The sequence below is a fragment of the Dipodomys spectabilis genome, unplaced genomic scaffold (genome assembly GCF_019054845.1).
Source record: "Dipodomys spectabilis isolate Male_0828 unplaced genomic scaffold, ASM1905484v1 ptg000051l, whole genome shotgun sequence".
In the NCBI taxonomy this organism is placed as follows: domain Eukaryota; kingdom Metazoa; phylum Chordata; class Mammalia; order Rodentia; family Heteromyidae; genus Dipodomys; species Dipodomys spectabilis.
Genome location: NW_024870728.1, coordinates 11,348,900 through 11,363,475, shown reverse-complemented (window position 1 = coordinate 11,363,475; position 14,576 = coordinate 11,348,900). Strand labels below are relative to the sequence as shown.

At 45.3% G+C, this 14,576-nt stretch overlaps 1 protein-coding gene across 1 annotated transcript; it reads left to right on the top strand.

Annotated features, from left to right (window-relative positions):
- The first annotated feature begins 62 nt into the window (after positions 1-62).
- On the top strand, positions 63-3,213 carry Inha (inhibin subunit alpha). Its single transcript, XM_042679242.1, has 2 exons — positions 63-417; positions 2,223-3,213. The coding sequence occupies exons 1-2, from the start codon at positions 135-137 to the stop codon at positions 3,053-3,055; spliced, it is 1,116 nt and encodes a 371-aa protein (XP_042535176.1). The 5' UTR covers positions 63-134; the 3' UTR covers positions 3,056-3,213.
- Positions 3,214-14,576: the final 11,363 nt, after the last annotated feature.

Here is a 14,576-nt window from a genome sequence, read left to right as displayed (position 1 = left end):
ATGATTGGGGTGAGAAGGGTAGAAGAGGGAGGGTGGTGGGATGGGAAAAGACAGTGGGGGAGGTCCCGAGCAGATTTGGACAGAAGGGGCACAGGGCAGGGTGTAGGTTCCCAGTTGGCAGAGCCAGGTGAGCAATGATGCCCCAGCTGCTCCTGCTGCTGCTCTTGCTGTTGGCCCCACAAGGTGGGCATGGCTGCCACGGGCCAGAACTGGACCGGGAACTTGTCCTGGCCAAGGTGAGGACCCTGTTTCTGGATGCCTTGGGTCCCCCAGCAGTGCCTGGGGAAGGTGGGAGCCCTGGGGTCAGGCGGCTGCCTCGAAGACATGCCCGGAGGGCCTTCCTGCACAGGGCCTCTGAGCCCCAGGAGGAGGAGGAAGATGATGATATCTCCCAGGCCATCCTTTTCCCAGCCACAGGTAATGGAGGTGGGGATCTGGCAGGATGACTTTGAGAAGCAGCTTAGAACTGCTAGGGCCTGGGAGCTAGATGGATCTGGGTTTGAATCCCAGCTTTGGGCCTCAGTGGTCTTTACAGCCGGGGGTCCTGTTACTAAACCGCCTGGAGCCTCTATCCCGCCTTGCGACAAGTGGCCACTGCTCTTGTCAGGATTGAGTGAAAGGTGTACCTAGAGTGACTGGAATATAGAGGCATCTGGAAGATCAAGAGTCTCCAGGGCGAGTGATATCTGGGCCTAGGCTCCATCCTGCCATCTTCCTTCCTATTTCTGCCTCTGCTCTCAGCCTGCAGCCTGTTTCTTTAGTTCCAGGTCGTTGAAAGGAATGATTGGTTGGAAAATTTCTGGGAAGCTAATCTACTTTCTCTTGTGTTCCTGCCTCATCTCCTTATGTACTCTTTCCCTTTGTTCCATGCACAGAATAAATAAAACCCCCTCCAGATGGGACCCCTTTGCTCCATCACTTCAGTCCTAATGGAGCATAATGGAGGAAAAGGATGGCATTTGGCTCAGATAGAATCTCATTCTGGCTATTTAACTAGTTGAATGTCACTTCATTTCTCTAAGCCCCGGTTTCTTACCTGCAAAACAGATCAATTGTCATGAATTTATAATGAGAAGCTGTAAGATATTGCCTCAATTGCCAATCCTTTGGGGCCAGCCTCTAAGTACTTCCTGTAGTCTGTATGTCAGGATAAGGATATCAACTGCACTTTGGGAGGGGGGTGAGAAGTAGCTTCTAGTCTGAATTATATCCTACTTTCTTCTCCATTTTCTCCCCCCCTCCTTTGTCCCTTTCTTTTTGGTGTTTTGCTGTCTTTAAAAAATGTAATTATTGAAAGGAACTGATCATGTAATGTTTCTGATATCACAAAAGATATAAAGAATAATATAACAAAACTTCATGTGAACAGCATTCAGGACACCATTTCACACTATCTGATGATTTGAAAATTTAAGCCTAAAATTCTAAGTGTTGGAAAAGGTCAAGAGTGACAGAGACTCTTACACTCATTGCTTGTTTGGAATATTAATTGGCAAAAACACAAAGGAAGTTGGTAATGCTCTTTTTTTAAATTTCAAATTGTTATTATAAAGGTAATGTATACAGCGGTTACAGTTATAGAAGTCAGGTAAAGAATACATGTGTTTTTGGACAATGTCAACCCTTTCCTCACTCTCTCCCAAGTCTTTTCTTCCCACCTCCACCCACAAGTTGTATAGTTCATTTTCAACATGGTGTCAGTGAGAACTATTCCTGCATTTGTTCACCCTTTGTCCCTCTATTTCTGTGCCTTCTCTTACACTCCCAGAGGCATATAAATGAAGAAAAGAAAACAAAAACAATTAAAACAATAATAACCTATAGTTTCCATTTTCTGAAGTTCATTTTGGTAAATATCATTTTGTATGATCAGATGCACATAAGCATTGTGTCTTTATGTTCCTCTAAGAGTGTCCACCTTTGTTCTCATGATATGTGAATATCTAGAGACCTGTGTCATTTATTATGTCCCAGTATATTTTCGATCTAGCCTCCACATATGAGAGAAAACATGGTTGTGTAAAATTCCATTGTGGTAAATACCAGTTCTTATTTCTTAAGTGCTTTAGTGGTGAGTGAAAAATTGGGCTCAGTTCTCCCAAGCCTGTGAAATGTCCCCAGATCTGGGCAGGGGCTTATCAGGTGACCAGCATTGTGAATAGCAGCCACATCCCTCCCGTTAACTGCCAGTTAGATCTGCCCTCTCCCTCTGTTCCCTGCAGGTGCCAGCTGTGAAGACGAGCCAGCTGCTGGAGGGCTAACGGAGAGCACTGAGGACGGTCTGTTCACTTACGTCTTCCGGCCATCTCAACACACTCGCAGCCGCCAGGTGACTTCTGCCCAGCTGTGGATCCACACAGGGCTAGACAGGAAGGCCCTGGTGGCCTCCAATAGCTCAGGGTTCCCACTAGGCCTGCTGGTGCTATCATCTGATGGGCCTATGTCTGTGCCCATGTCTTTGGGCCAAGCGCCTCCTCATTGGGTTGTGCTGCACTTGGCCACCTCTGCCCTCAATCTGCTCACTCACCCAGTCCTGGTACTACTGCTACGTTGTCCTCTCTGCACCTGCTCAGCCCGGCCTGAGACCACACCCTTCCTGGTGGCCCACACTCGGGCAAGACCAGCCAGCGGAGGGGATAGAGCCCGGCGCTCAGCTCCCTCCATGCCCTGGCCTTGGTCTCCTGCTGCTCTGCACCTGCTGCAGAAGCCTCCGGAGGAACCCAGCTTGCATAACCACTGTCACAGAGCCTCAATCAACATCTCCTTCCAGGAGCTGGGCTGGGACCAATGGATCGTGCACCCTCCCAATTTCATCTTCCACTACTGCCACGGTGGCTGTTGGTTTCCCACTCCACGAGACCTGCCCCATTCAGGCCCTGGGGGTCCCTCAACCCCTGTTCAGCACTATTCTTTGGTACCAGGGGTCCAGCCCTGCTGTGCTGCCGTACCTGCCACCAGGAGGCCCCTACACGTCCGCACTACCTCAGATGGAGGGTATTCTTTCAAGTATGAGACAATCTCCAATCTTCTCACTCAACACTGTGCTTGTATCTAATGGGGGGGTCTTGCTTCCTTCTCCTGTGGCTGGTGGCCACGCCCCCCCAATCCTCAGCTGGGAGGAAGGATAGAAAGTGGAAAAGAAGTGGTTCCCACTCCATTTTCCTTCCATTCTCTGCCTGAGGTCTCCCCCTCCAGTCCCACTCTGTCCCACTGCTAACATATGGCAATAAAGAACACAATGCATATGACTTGGCATGCATTCTTCTCCGATAGGGCATTAGGGAGGTCTGGGCCCTGAGAGCATGGGATTGTGGGAGTTCAGGTTACTCAGCTGCACTTGACCTCAGAGATCTGAGATCCAAGAGCTGTCATTGGGAGTGTATCTGTTGGGAAGCTACCAAGGTGTCCTAAAGCCACTTTGGAGATGGAATTGGCATCTCACAAATGGAACCTGATGTATCAGTCAGGCTGACAGCCCCGACACATCTAAAAGGAACTGCCTGCCTCCACTGAGGGGGCCAGAAACCCCTTTCCTGGTCATTCTGTGCCCTTGCTGATGGGTGCCTCACTCAAGGTCAGAGATTATAAATATATAAATATATGTATATAAGATATAATGTGTATATATATATATAATGTTTTCTGGTCCTGGGGCTTGAACTGAGGGTTTGAGTGCTGTCCCTGAGCTTTTTTGCTCAAGGGCTAGTGTTCTACCACTTGAGCCACAGTTCCACTTCTGGCCTTTTTTTTTTTTGTATTTAGAGATAAGAGTCTTATAGACTTTCTTGCCTGGCTTGGTTTTGAACCATGATCCTCTGATCATAGCCTTCTGAGTTGCTAGGATTAAGGTGTGAGCTCCTGGTGCCTGGCCTGATTATGGTTTTTGGAATCAAAATGAGGCAGTTAGAGTTGGGCAGATCTTGGGATCTCTGAGGAGCAGAAAGTAAGTATAAACAGACAATGCCAGAAACAAATTGACCAGGGAAAAGAGGGAAAAATAAAGACCAAGAATTTATTTTTCCTTTTTTTTCTTTTTTTTTTTTGTTTTTCTTTTTGTTGATTGTGGAGTTTGAACTTAGGGCCTGAGCTCTTTTGTCAAGGTTAACACTCTACTACTTTGAAAAACAGCTCTACTTCTTCTTCTTCTTTTTTTTTTTTTTGCCAGTCTTGGGGCCCGAACTTTGGGCCTGGGCGCTGTCCCTCAGCTCTTCAGCTCATGGCTAGCACTCTACCACTTGAGCCACAGCGCCACTTCCAGCTTTTCCTGCTTATGTGGTGCTGAGGATTCGAACTCAGGGCCTCATGCATGCAAGGCAAGCACTCTACCACTGAGCCACCTTCCCAACCCACAGCTCTACTTCTGGTTCTTGAGTGGTTAATTGGAGAGAAGCGTCTCACAAGGACTTTCCTGCCTGGGCTGGCTTTGCACTATGATCCTCAGATCTCAGCCTCCTGAGTAGCTAGGATTGCACCAGCAACCAGCTAAAATTTTCAGTATGCTAGGGATCCTTGGGCTGCTTTGACTGAGACTCTCGTGAGTCTGGCTTTGAGATTAGACTCTGTGAGGCCTTGCTGAACTGGAATCTGGCTCTTGAATCCTTGGCTTCTTTGAAGCTTCCCCCTCCTCTCCCTGACACATTATTTTTATATAACCTTTAACTTGATATTTATTTATTTGTTTGTTTGTTTGTTTGTTTTTGGTCGGTCATGGGGCTTGAACTCTGGGCCTGGGCGCTGTCCTTCAGCTCTTCAGCTCAAGGCGAGCGCTCTACCACTTGAGCTACAGCACCACTTCCGGTTTTCTGGTGGTTATTGGAGATAGGAGTCTCACAGTCTTTCCTGCCCGGGCTGGCTTTGAACCGTGATCCTCAGATCTCAGCCTCCTGAGTAGCTAGGATTACAGGCGTGAGCCACCAGCGCCCGGCTTAACTTGATATTTAATATCATAAGGGTAGAAAGAACCCACAAATGGGAACATATCATGTGGTTTTGTGCACACACAGTGTACATGCTGAGAGTGAAGGGCATGGCACCAATGATCTTTTCCCCATGTATTTCCTGTCAGTTCATTCTGCCTTGTGAAGCAGGCATTGGGAAGGCCCTCTCTCTGGCCTTCCTCCCTGTTTTTGTCATGTTCCTCATTCTTATCCTCTGTCTTATCCTTCGATCCTATCCCAAGGTCCTGGCTCTTAGCCCATTGGCTCCATCCAGTCTCATTGGTGGTGGGGGGGGGGGGCGGTGGGGAGAGCAAGGGGAGTGAGGGAGAGGGCTGCATGATTGAAACAGAACACTTTCAGGCCTTGCTCACTAACAACAATTCTGTGTTAGCAAAATCTCTGACTTTTCAAAGGCCCCCTTCTACAGGTTCAGCTCTGTGGGGTGGGTGAGTAAGTGCCTGCCCCAGCAAGGGGTGTGGAGGAAACATTTCAGTGTCTCCCTGGAACTAATGCCCTTCCCCCCACCTGAGCCAAACTGAAGGAGCTACTGTTCCCAGCAGAACGGGAGGGCCCCGGAGCAGGCTCCCACACAAGCCCTGTCCTGTCTCAGGGAGGTGGAGGACGCTCAGGGTCACAGGGCTCTTCCCTAGGCCAGTTAACTGATTGCTGTTGCAAGTAAGAAGTTTGCACGTGACTGAGACAAACTGGAAAAAGCAAGTACAATATAATAAATAAAAATCCATTGTAACACTGTTTTCATTTTTATTTTTTTGCCAGTCCTGGGGCTTGAACTCGGGGCCTGAGCCCTGAGCTTCTTTTGCTCAAGGCTAACACTTTACCACTTGAGCCACAGTGCCACTTCTGTTTTTTTCTGTTTATGTGGTACTGAGGAATTGAACCCAGGGCTTCATACATTCTAGGCAAGCATGCTACCAGTAAGCCACATTCCCAGCCTAGTGTTTTCATTTTAAAGGCCTATTCTCTAGTCTTTTTTCCTTCCTTCCTTCATTTATTTCTTTCTCCCTCTCTTCCTCCCTCCCTTCCTTCCTTCTTTCTTCTTTTCCTCCCTCCTTCCTTTTCTCTCTTTTTCTTAATTTCTCTCTCTTTTGTCCTTCCTCTTCCCTCTCTCTCTCCCTTTCTTGTTCTCTTTCTTCTCTGTCTTCCCTCTCTATCCCTTTCTCCCTCCCTCTATCCCTCCCTCTAGCCCTCCCTCTGTTCCTCCTTCCCCCCTCCCTCCTTCTTTTCCCTCCCTCCCTCCTTCCTTCCTTCTTTCCTTCCTCTTCCTTTCTCTCTTTTTTTCTTTTTTCTTTGTAAAATCCCAAAATGTAGTAGTCACTGGTGTAGGCTACTTCTTCTAGCATCTCTGAATCCTTCGAGTTTGCTAAATTACAACCCACAAGCTGTATCCATCTTTCAGAAAGATCTGATGGTGGCAATGGACATCGTGTCCTTCCTTCTCACCATGAAAACAGCCCAAGAGCAGTGAACTTTAGCTCTACTTCATGTTCTCAGTGCTAATTAGGGACACGCTGGACATTAAACTCAGAGTCAGTTTAAAGAAAACCAACTCAACCAACTCAACCAACTTGGAGAGTAAATAAATTAACCACTGGGTCTTTAGCTCATGACAAATTAAGAGCACAGCTGGTCCCTGATTTTCAGTTCAGATGATGCTACCAGGAACCATTTATAGGCTGTTTTTCCGGGTCCAGCTCCACCCAAGGCTCATGATAACTCTGGGAACTTCCAGATTCCCATCATCATAGCACTTGATCCACCAGGAGGAAGTTGACTCATAAAGAACAAACTAGGTATCGGTGGCCCATGCTTGCGATCCTAACTATTCAGGAGGCTGAGATCTAAAATATCACAGTTCAAAAATCTCATCAGAGAGAAAAGTCCATGAGACTAATTTCAAAACAGCCAGCACAAAGTCTGGCTGGCGCTGGGAAGGTGGCTCAGTGGTAGAGCGCTTGCCTTGCATTCATGAGGCCCTGAGTTCGATTCCTCAGCACCACATAAGCAGAAAAAGCTGGAAGTGGTGCTGTGGCACAAGTGGTAGAGTGCTTGCCTTAAGCTGAAGAGCTGAGGGACAGCACCCAGGCCCAGGGTTCAGGCCCCATGACTGGCAAAACAAAACAAAACACACCTGGCTGAAGGTCTGGCTCAAGTGAGAGTGCCAACTGAACAAGCCTAGGACTGCTAAAATAAACAAATAAATAAATAATCCCAGGATGAGTCTTCATGGCCTCGGTGTCACATGTTCTTTCAGGAAAGGTGACTTGGGGGACAAGCTAATAAACTATTGTTTCCTACTGGAGCCGGGAGGGAGCGTGAGGTACTGCATTAATCAACTTTGCATTACTACAATACAATAATCAAGGCAGCTAACTTAAAAGAAACACAGGTTGATTCAGCTCACAGTTCTGAAGTTTCTCAGTCCAAGACTGGAAAGGGCAGAGTATGGCGGCACATTATAGTAGGAATACTTACAGGGCAAATGGTCACATCTGGATCTGGGGCAGATCATAGTCTCTGAAAGCATACCCCCAATGACCTAATGACCCCTCACTAGGCCCTGCCTTTCAAGGGTCCCCAGCACTTCCCAATTCTGCCCACTCTGGGGACTAAGCCTTTACCTATGTACCTTTGGGGGACATTCAACATCAAAACTATAGCACATACTAGGGCTGGAAAAGGGTGTTAGTCACAAAGCAAGAAGCAGGAACCACACAAGGGCTAATACTGTTGCTTCTTCCCCTTAGTTATCTCTCAAGTCCATTCTCTCTTCCTAAGCAGACATTATTTTGCAATTAAAAAAGAAAGACAGCCGGGCGCTGGTGGCTCACACCTGTAATCCTAGCTACTCAGGAGACTGAGATCTGAGGATTGAGGTTCAAAGCCAGCCTGGCAGGAAAGGCCATGAGACTCTTGTCTCCAGTTAACCACCAGAAAACTGGAAGCGATGCTGTGGCTCAAGTGGCAGAGCATTAGCCTGGAGCTGAAGAGCTGAGGAACAGCGCCCAGGCCCAGAGTTCAAGACCTACAACTGACCAAAAAAAAAGATGGGCTCTAACTGTTCAAACTTGGTGACAGGCTCAGCCTTCTAAGTACTGGAACTTTAGGTATGTGTAACTACACCTTGTATTAGTTTTGCAGTTCTTCATTTGGCTATTCACACTTACCTTGACCAATGTCAAAACATCATTCCGTTGGGTGCCAGTGGCTCACGCCTGTAATCTCAGGAGGCTGAGAGCTGAGGATTGCAGTTCAAAGCCAGCCTAGGCAGGAACATCTGTGAGACTTTTGTCTCCAGTTAACCACCAGAAAACTGGAAGTGGTGCTATGGCTCAAGTGGTAGAGCACTAGCCTTGAGCCGAAAAGCTGAGGGACAGTGCCCAGGCCCAGAGTTCAAGCCCCATGACCTACCAAAAAAAAGTCATTCCTTGCTTCTCCACTCATGCTTCATATGGCTGCCAGAGGCCCCCTCTGTGTTACTTAGGTGGCTTAAAACTTTGTCCACACAGAATTCACCTTTCTTTGTATAGTACAAAAAAATCTTTGGTAAGTGTAGGGACACAGCTCATATGGTAGAGTACTGGCCTAGCAAGTTCCAAGCTCTGGGTTCAATGCCTAGTATCATTAAGAGGTAATAATAATCATTATAATGCCATTGACAATTGATCCTAAACCTAGTTTTGCAGCTTGAGCCCTTTCTTTTTTTCATCTGTGTATTTGCTATGGCCTAAATGTTGATGTCCTTCAGTAATGACTCAAATATTGGAGATAAACTAGAAGATAACTTTATCACGAGTACCAATCGCTATCCAGTTGTTTTCACAGAGGTAGATATCCCACCAGGCATGTTACTAGGAGCTTAAATATATACATAAATCTTGCATAAAAAGTCACCCCATGGACTTGGAAGGTGGCTCAGTGGTAGAGTGCTTGCCTTGCATGCATGAGGACCTGGGTTTGATACCTCAACACCACATAAACAGAAAAAGCTGGAAATGGTGCTGTGGCTCAAATGGTAGAGCATTAGTCTTCAGCTAAAGAGCAGAGGGACAGCACCCAGGCCCAGAGTTTGGGCCCATGACAGACAAAAAAAAGTCTCCCCTTCCCACAGACAGCATCACGGTATCTATATTGGACTACAACTGTTGTACTTTATATCTTATGTATTTGCTAAAATGTTAATTTTGTTCAAATGTTCTGTACTTAGTGGTTTGGGAGTTTCTATCTGAGATGTGTGTGTGTGTGTGTGTGTGTGTGTGTGTGTGTGTGTGTGTGTGTGTGCGGGTCCTGGGGCTTGACCTCAGGATCTGGTCACTATCCTAAACTTTTGTGCTCAAGTCTAGTGATTTGCCACTTGAAACTGCAGCTCTGCTTGTGGCTTTTTTGGTAGTGAATTGGAGATGAGTCTCATGGGCTTTCCTGCTTTGAACCTTGAACCTCAGATCTCAGCCTCCTGAGTAGCTAGTATTACAGGTGTGAGTCACCAACACTCAGTTTATTAGAGATTTTTTTTTTTTGTTAACTTGCTTGTCCTCTCTATTTGCATGCTCTTTGGGGAATGGGTATCAGATAAAGCATGGTGTATGACATAATCTATTGTCAGTGATTCTCTGGCCAGGCGGGATATACTACTGAGTGGGGTTCTTTGGACTTCCAAAGTGGGTGCTTGTCTTCTTCTACTCCAAGGTCTTACTAGCCAATAGCAGCGTCGTCCTCTTTACCCAATGATTTCATATCCATAACTCCCACTGGCAGAGAGATAGCCTGCTGGAATTTCTGAAGCCTGGGAGGTAAGAAGGGGAGTGTGGTCTGGTTGACATATTTATAGTATCTGTTGTAGTATCTAAATAACCGGTCCTGTTGGTTGCTCCAAGTACTCCTGCCCTGGGAACTCATCTCCCTCTTGGTACTGTTTTCTACTATTGAGACAGTCAATTGCTATGCAAACTGTGGACTGTGGTTTTCTTCTCTGACCATTTCCCACCTGTCATTCATTTTTCAGAGATTTCTCATGGCTACTGGGTCACAGAGGGCTCTCTTTATTGTCTAGAGTGATTATGAATTTATCTCTTTATTTTTGGATCTCTTTCTAAGCACTCAGGATAGCAGGGAGAAGCTGAAATGTATGTTTAATTTGCAGTCTTGGACTACAACCATCTCCCATGGTGTAATCTCTACTGTCATGTGCCCTATGTTTGTGAAAGATACACGTCCTAATCCTAAAACCCTGTGAATATGTTTTGTCAAGATTGCAGTGGCATTATGGTTTCTAATTAGTTTATCTTAACTTAGGGAGATTATCCTGGATTTTCTAGGTGGGCCCATTGTAATCACAAAGGTTCTTAAATATTGAAGTTAGCAAAATAGCTGGGTCAAGCTGATGTGAAGTAAGAAACCCAGGAAGCCACTGCCGGCCTGGAAAATGGAAGGCAGTCATGGGCTACTGAAGCAGGTAGTTAACTGAAGCTGGAAAAGACAAGAATACAGTTTTCCTCCTGGAGTCTCCTGAAAGGGACATGTCCTCGCTAACACATTCTTTTTAGCCCAGTGAGACCTATGTTTGGCTTCAGAACTGTAAATGAATTGTTTTAAATTCGGAAGCTAAACTTGCTAGCGTTTGTTACAACAGCAATAGGAAGCTAATACACTGTTGTTATGACAGTTCAGGTCTGTCTCTTCTACTACTTGGTCAGCTTCTTGAGAAAAGAGCTACCCCTTTGTCATCTGTATTTACCCAGAATCCAGCACAGGTTCTGGCACATAGTGAGGGTTAAGCAAATATTTCTTGAACAAGCAAAAGAACAATCGACTGCTCTAACTCCCTGGTTCTGTGAGGCTCTGAGGTCCTTCCCCGCCTTGTGCCCTGCCCCTAGCCGGAGTCTCTTAGCCCATGTTCTCCCTTTGCTGATTTCCCTTTTCCATTAGCCACCGTGTCACATTGCAGGTCCTATTGCTATTCCTCCCTTGCTCGTACCATTTCCCTCTTCTCTCCAGCCCCGTGAGCAGGGAGAATTGACATCAAAACATAATTTTGTCAACAGGACTTTTGTGGGCTGGTCCTTTTCTTCTCTCCCACATTCTGTCTGTTTTCTTTTCTTTTCCATGTTGTCACTACCCACATTTCCTCTTAAGCTTCTGCTCTTTTCATGAGTAATGGAATCTCTCTCCCCATCCTCCTTCTCTTTTCTACAGTTACTGAGACTTGAACTTAGAGCCTGGATATCATCCCTTAGCTTTATTGCTCAAGTCTGGAACTCCACTACTTGAGCTACTGCTCCCCTTTAGGCTTTTTGCTTGTTAATTGAAGGTAAGAATCTCAGAGAACTTTCTTCCCTGGGCTGGCATTGAATTCTGACCCTCAGATCTCTCAGGTCCCAGCCTCCTGAGTAGGATTATAGATAGGAGCTACCAGTGCCCAGTTTCATCTCTTCTTTTCTGTTTTCTATCCTAAGTTAACCCTCCATGGGGGATTTGAACTTTGGGCCTTCTGCTTGCAAGGCAGGCACTCTGCCACACGAGCCATTCCACCAGTCCTCATAGCCTTTCTTCACCTACTTCTCGGATGACTCAAAGGGTTTCCAAGACAAATAACAGAATAAATTGAGTCTTAGGTTACCCGAGGTTACCATAAATTTACTGTAAAATTCCTCTTTTATTTTGTGCAGAACTCTAAAGTCCTTAAAGCCTGCTGCCAGCTTATGGGAGTACTGTAATTTTGCTGCTTCCTTTTTAGTCAGCCATTCTTTGGCTCCACCTTTTCTGATTGTGAATTGGGCATGGCTTCTGCTTTCCTGGCTTTCCCTCCGCAAGCCTCGAGTGCAGTCCAGTCTCTCCAGGAAGAATGTTCTGCTGACCTTCCTTGGTGATGGTCTACTGCAGAGTTCTCAGGCAAACCTCCTGCAATGCTGCTGCTAGGTCCTGCATGTCTGATTTGGGTGGCTGACCCAATTCTTAGGCCAGTCTTTTGTGGCCAGGTCTGGTAGCAGAGCCAAGAGATACAATGGGGCAACTTATGAAGAAAGAACTGCGTCTGACCATTTTCCTAACCCTGGGGCTGAGATGCTGCACTCAGGCACTCTTTTCTAGCATAGTCTCTTCTTACCAAAACTCCATTTGTGGAAGTTGTGTTCACACTTGGTTTTCTTCCATCTGTTCCCTTTTCTCACTCGATGAAGATGCCAAGTTGATAAAAACAAGTAGGTCATCCAGTTTTACTGCCCTCTCCCCTAACCCAAGTGTGAAATTTTCATTTTACAGGAATCTTTAGGTTTGTGCCATATGATCTTCTGTTGGAGAGTATGGCATCAGCATAGGGGAAGATCAAGGCAGTGGTTGGTGTGCTAACGATGAACCATAATTTGTTTTGTGTGTGTGTGTATCTGTGTGTGTGTGTGTGTGTGTGTGTGCACGCGCATGCTCGCACTAATCCTGGAGCTTGAACTCAGGGTCTAGGTACAGTTCCTGAGCTTTAATTTTGCTCAAGGCTTAGTTAGCATTCTATCACTTGAGCCACAAACAGCTCTACTTCTGGCTTTTGGTGATTAATTGGAGATATTAGCCTTATGGACTTTCCTGCCTGGGGCTTTGAACCTTGATTCTCAGATCTCACCTAGGGTGCTAGGATTACTGGCTTTAGCCACTGACTCTCAGCTTTATAATGTTGTTTCTGGGTCTTGCATGCTCTAAGTTATCCAAAACAATCAATCTTTGACTCAGAAACTGAGATCTGTAGTCTCCTATGGCCGATTTGGTCATTTTGATATGAAGATTTCCTATTCTCTCTTCTTTTCATGCCTGCTACCTGCACTAGTAACATATAACTTTCCTTTACAACACATTATCAGCTGGGTGCTGGCAGCTTACTCCTGTAGACCTAGACACTCAGGAAGCTGAGATTTGAGGATCATAGTTCAAAGGCAGCCCAGGCACAAAAGTCATGAGACTTATCTCCAATTAACCACCAGAAAAACCGGAAGTGGTGCTACAGCTCAGTGGTAGAATGCTAGCCTTGAGCAAAAGAGCTCAGGGACAGTGCACAGGTCCTGAGTTCAAACCCCACAACCGACAACATAAATGAATGAATAAATAAAAAAAAGTAAGCATTTATATAAGCTACTCTAGGGAATTTAGGGGTGGCAGGGAGCTATCAACAGCAGCTCTCTTTTCATGTAATGAGGGAGTGGAACTTGAAGCATTTCAGTATCAAATCCACTGTGGTCCTGCTGTGTTTGACAGGACCATTTTTACATGTCTGATTTTAGATGGTGTGTTGTTTCTAGGGGCTAAACTCAGAAGAGTGTTTATAGGAGCATGATGTCGTCATAGCATTTCTTTGAACACATGATTTCATTCATAGTACTGCAACATTACTGCTGACAATTTTTTAATGACTTTACATGCCTTTTAGAGGTAATGCTTTAACAAGTGAATCTGAACTTCAAACTTTAGTGTGTTTAGATTTCTTTAAAACAGAGTATCACTGTGTCATTCAGGCTGGCCTGGAACTTTCTGTGTAGCTGAGATCCTCTTGTCTCTTCCTGCCCAGTGGCAGGATTATAGGTGCTTACCACCACATCCAGACAGATTTTATTTTTTAGAAAATGTTTAGCTCTTAAATCTTTCTTGATTGAATGTGCAGGTTATAAAGGAAAGAAGGTAGTTCTTTCCAGATGAACAGTTAGTTCCAAAACTATTGAGTAACTCATTATTTACTCCATTGATTTGAAAGTCAGTTTTATTATGTATAATAAAACAATATAACCATGCAACCATGGCTACTTCTGTTGTGCATTTCATTGATCTATTAATATGTCTGTGTCTTTGTTGTTATCACATTGCTTTGGTCACTATGACTTTATAGGACATTTTGCTGTCTGGTATGGCAAGGTCTCTGTGGCTCTTGTTTTGCTTTCTGTCAAAGTTTCTTGGCTACGCACATGTGTTTAGTCTCCCAGATGAATTTTAAAATCAACTTTTCAAGTACTAAAACCATTGGGATCAGAATTGAAATTGTATTGAACTGACATCACTATAACACGAATCTTCCCATCAGCAACATGATTTCTTTTTATTTAGCTCACTTTAAATGTATTTAAAATTCTCCTGTCTTCTTGTAGCTCTGGAACATTTCTCAAAATGGGGTATGTGTGTGTATGTGTATGGTGTGTGAATCTTTTTTGTTGCTGGAGTAATAGAACTTTTTCTTTGACTTTAAATTTTTATAAAGGTTTTGTCTTAGTCAAGGTTTTTATGGTAGTGATTTAGAGAAATACACTGAAACTAATGTAGAAAAAAATGCGGTAGAATTTTTTGGAAGACAGCCAAGGCCTTGCCTTCAGGCCAAGGGCAGAAAAGGGGAGTAGGCCTCACGAGGGGGGATGGAAAGGAGAACTACTCAAGTCTCCTGCTGCTTCTCTTGTAATTTATTTTTTCCTCCAGTGTTTCAGCTTTTTTCTGTCTCATTTCACATTTCTGAAAGTTAAGGGCTGTAGAGTAAACCTAGCTATAGAGACCACCACCATCTGGATGGAGCATTCTCAGAAAGCAACTGCAGGCTGGGGCAGTCATTTTTAAGGCTTAAAGACAGATGTTTCAAGGCACTGCAATGCCTGGCACTCAGAA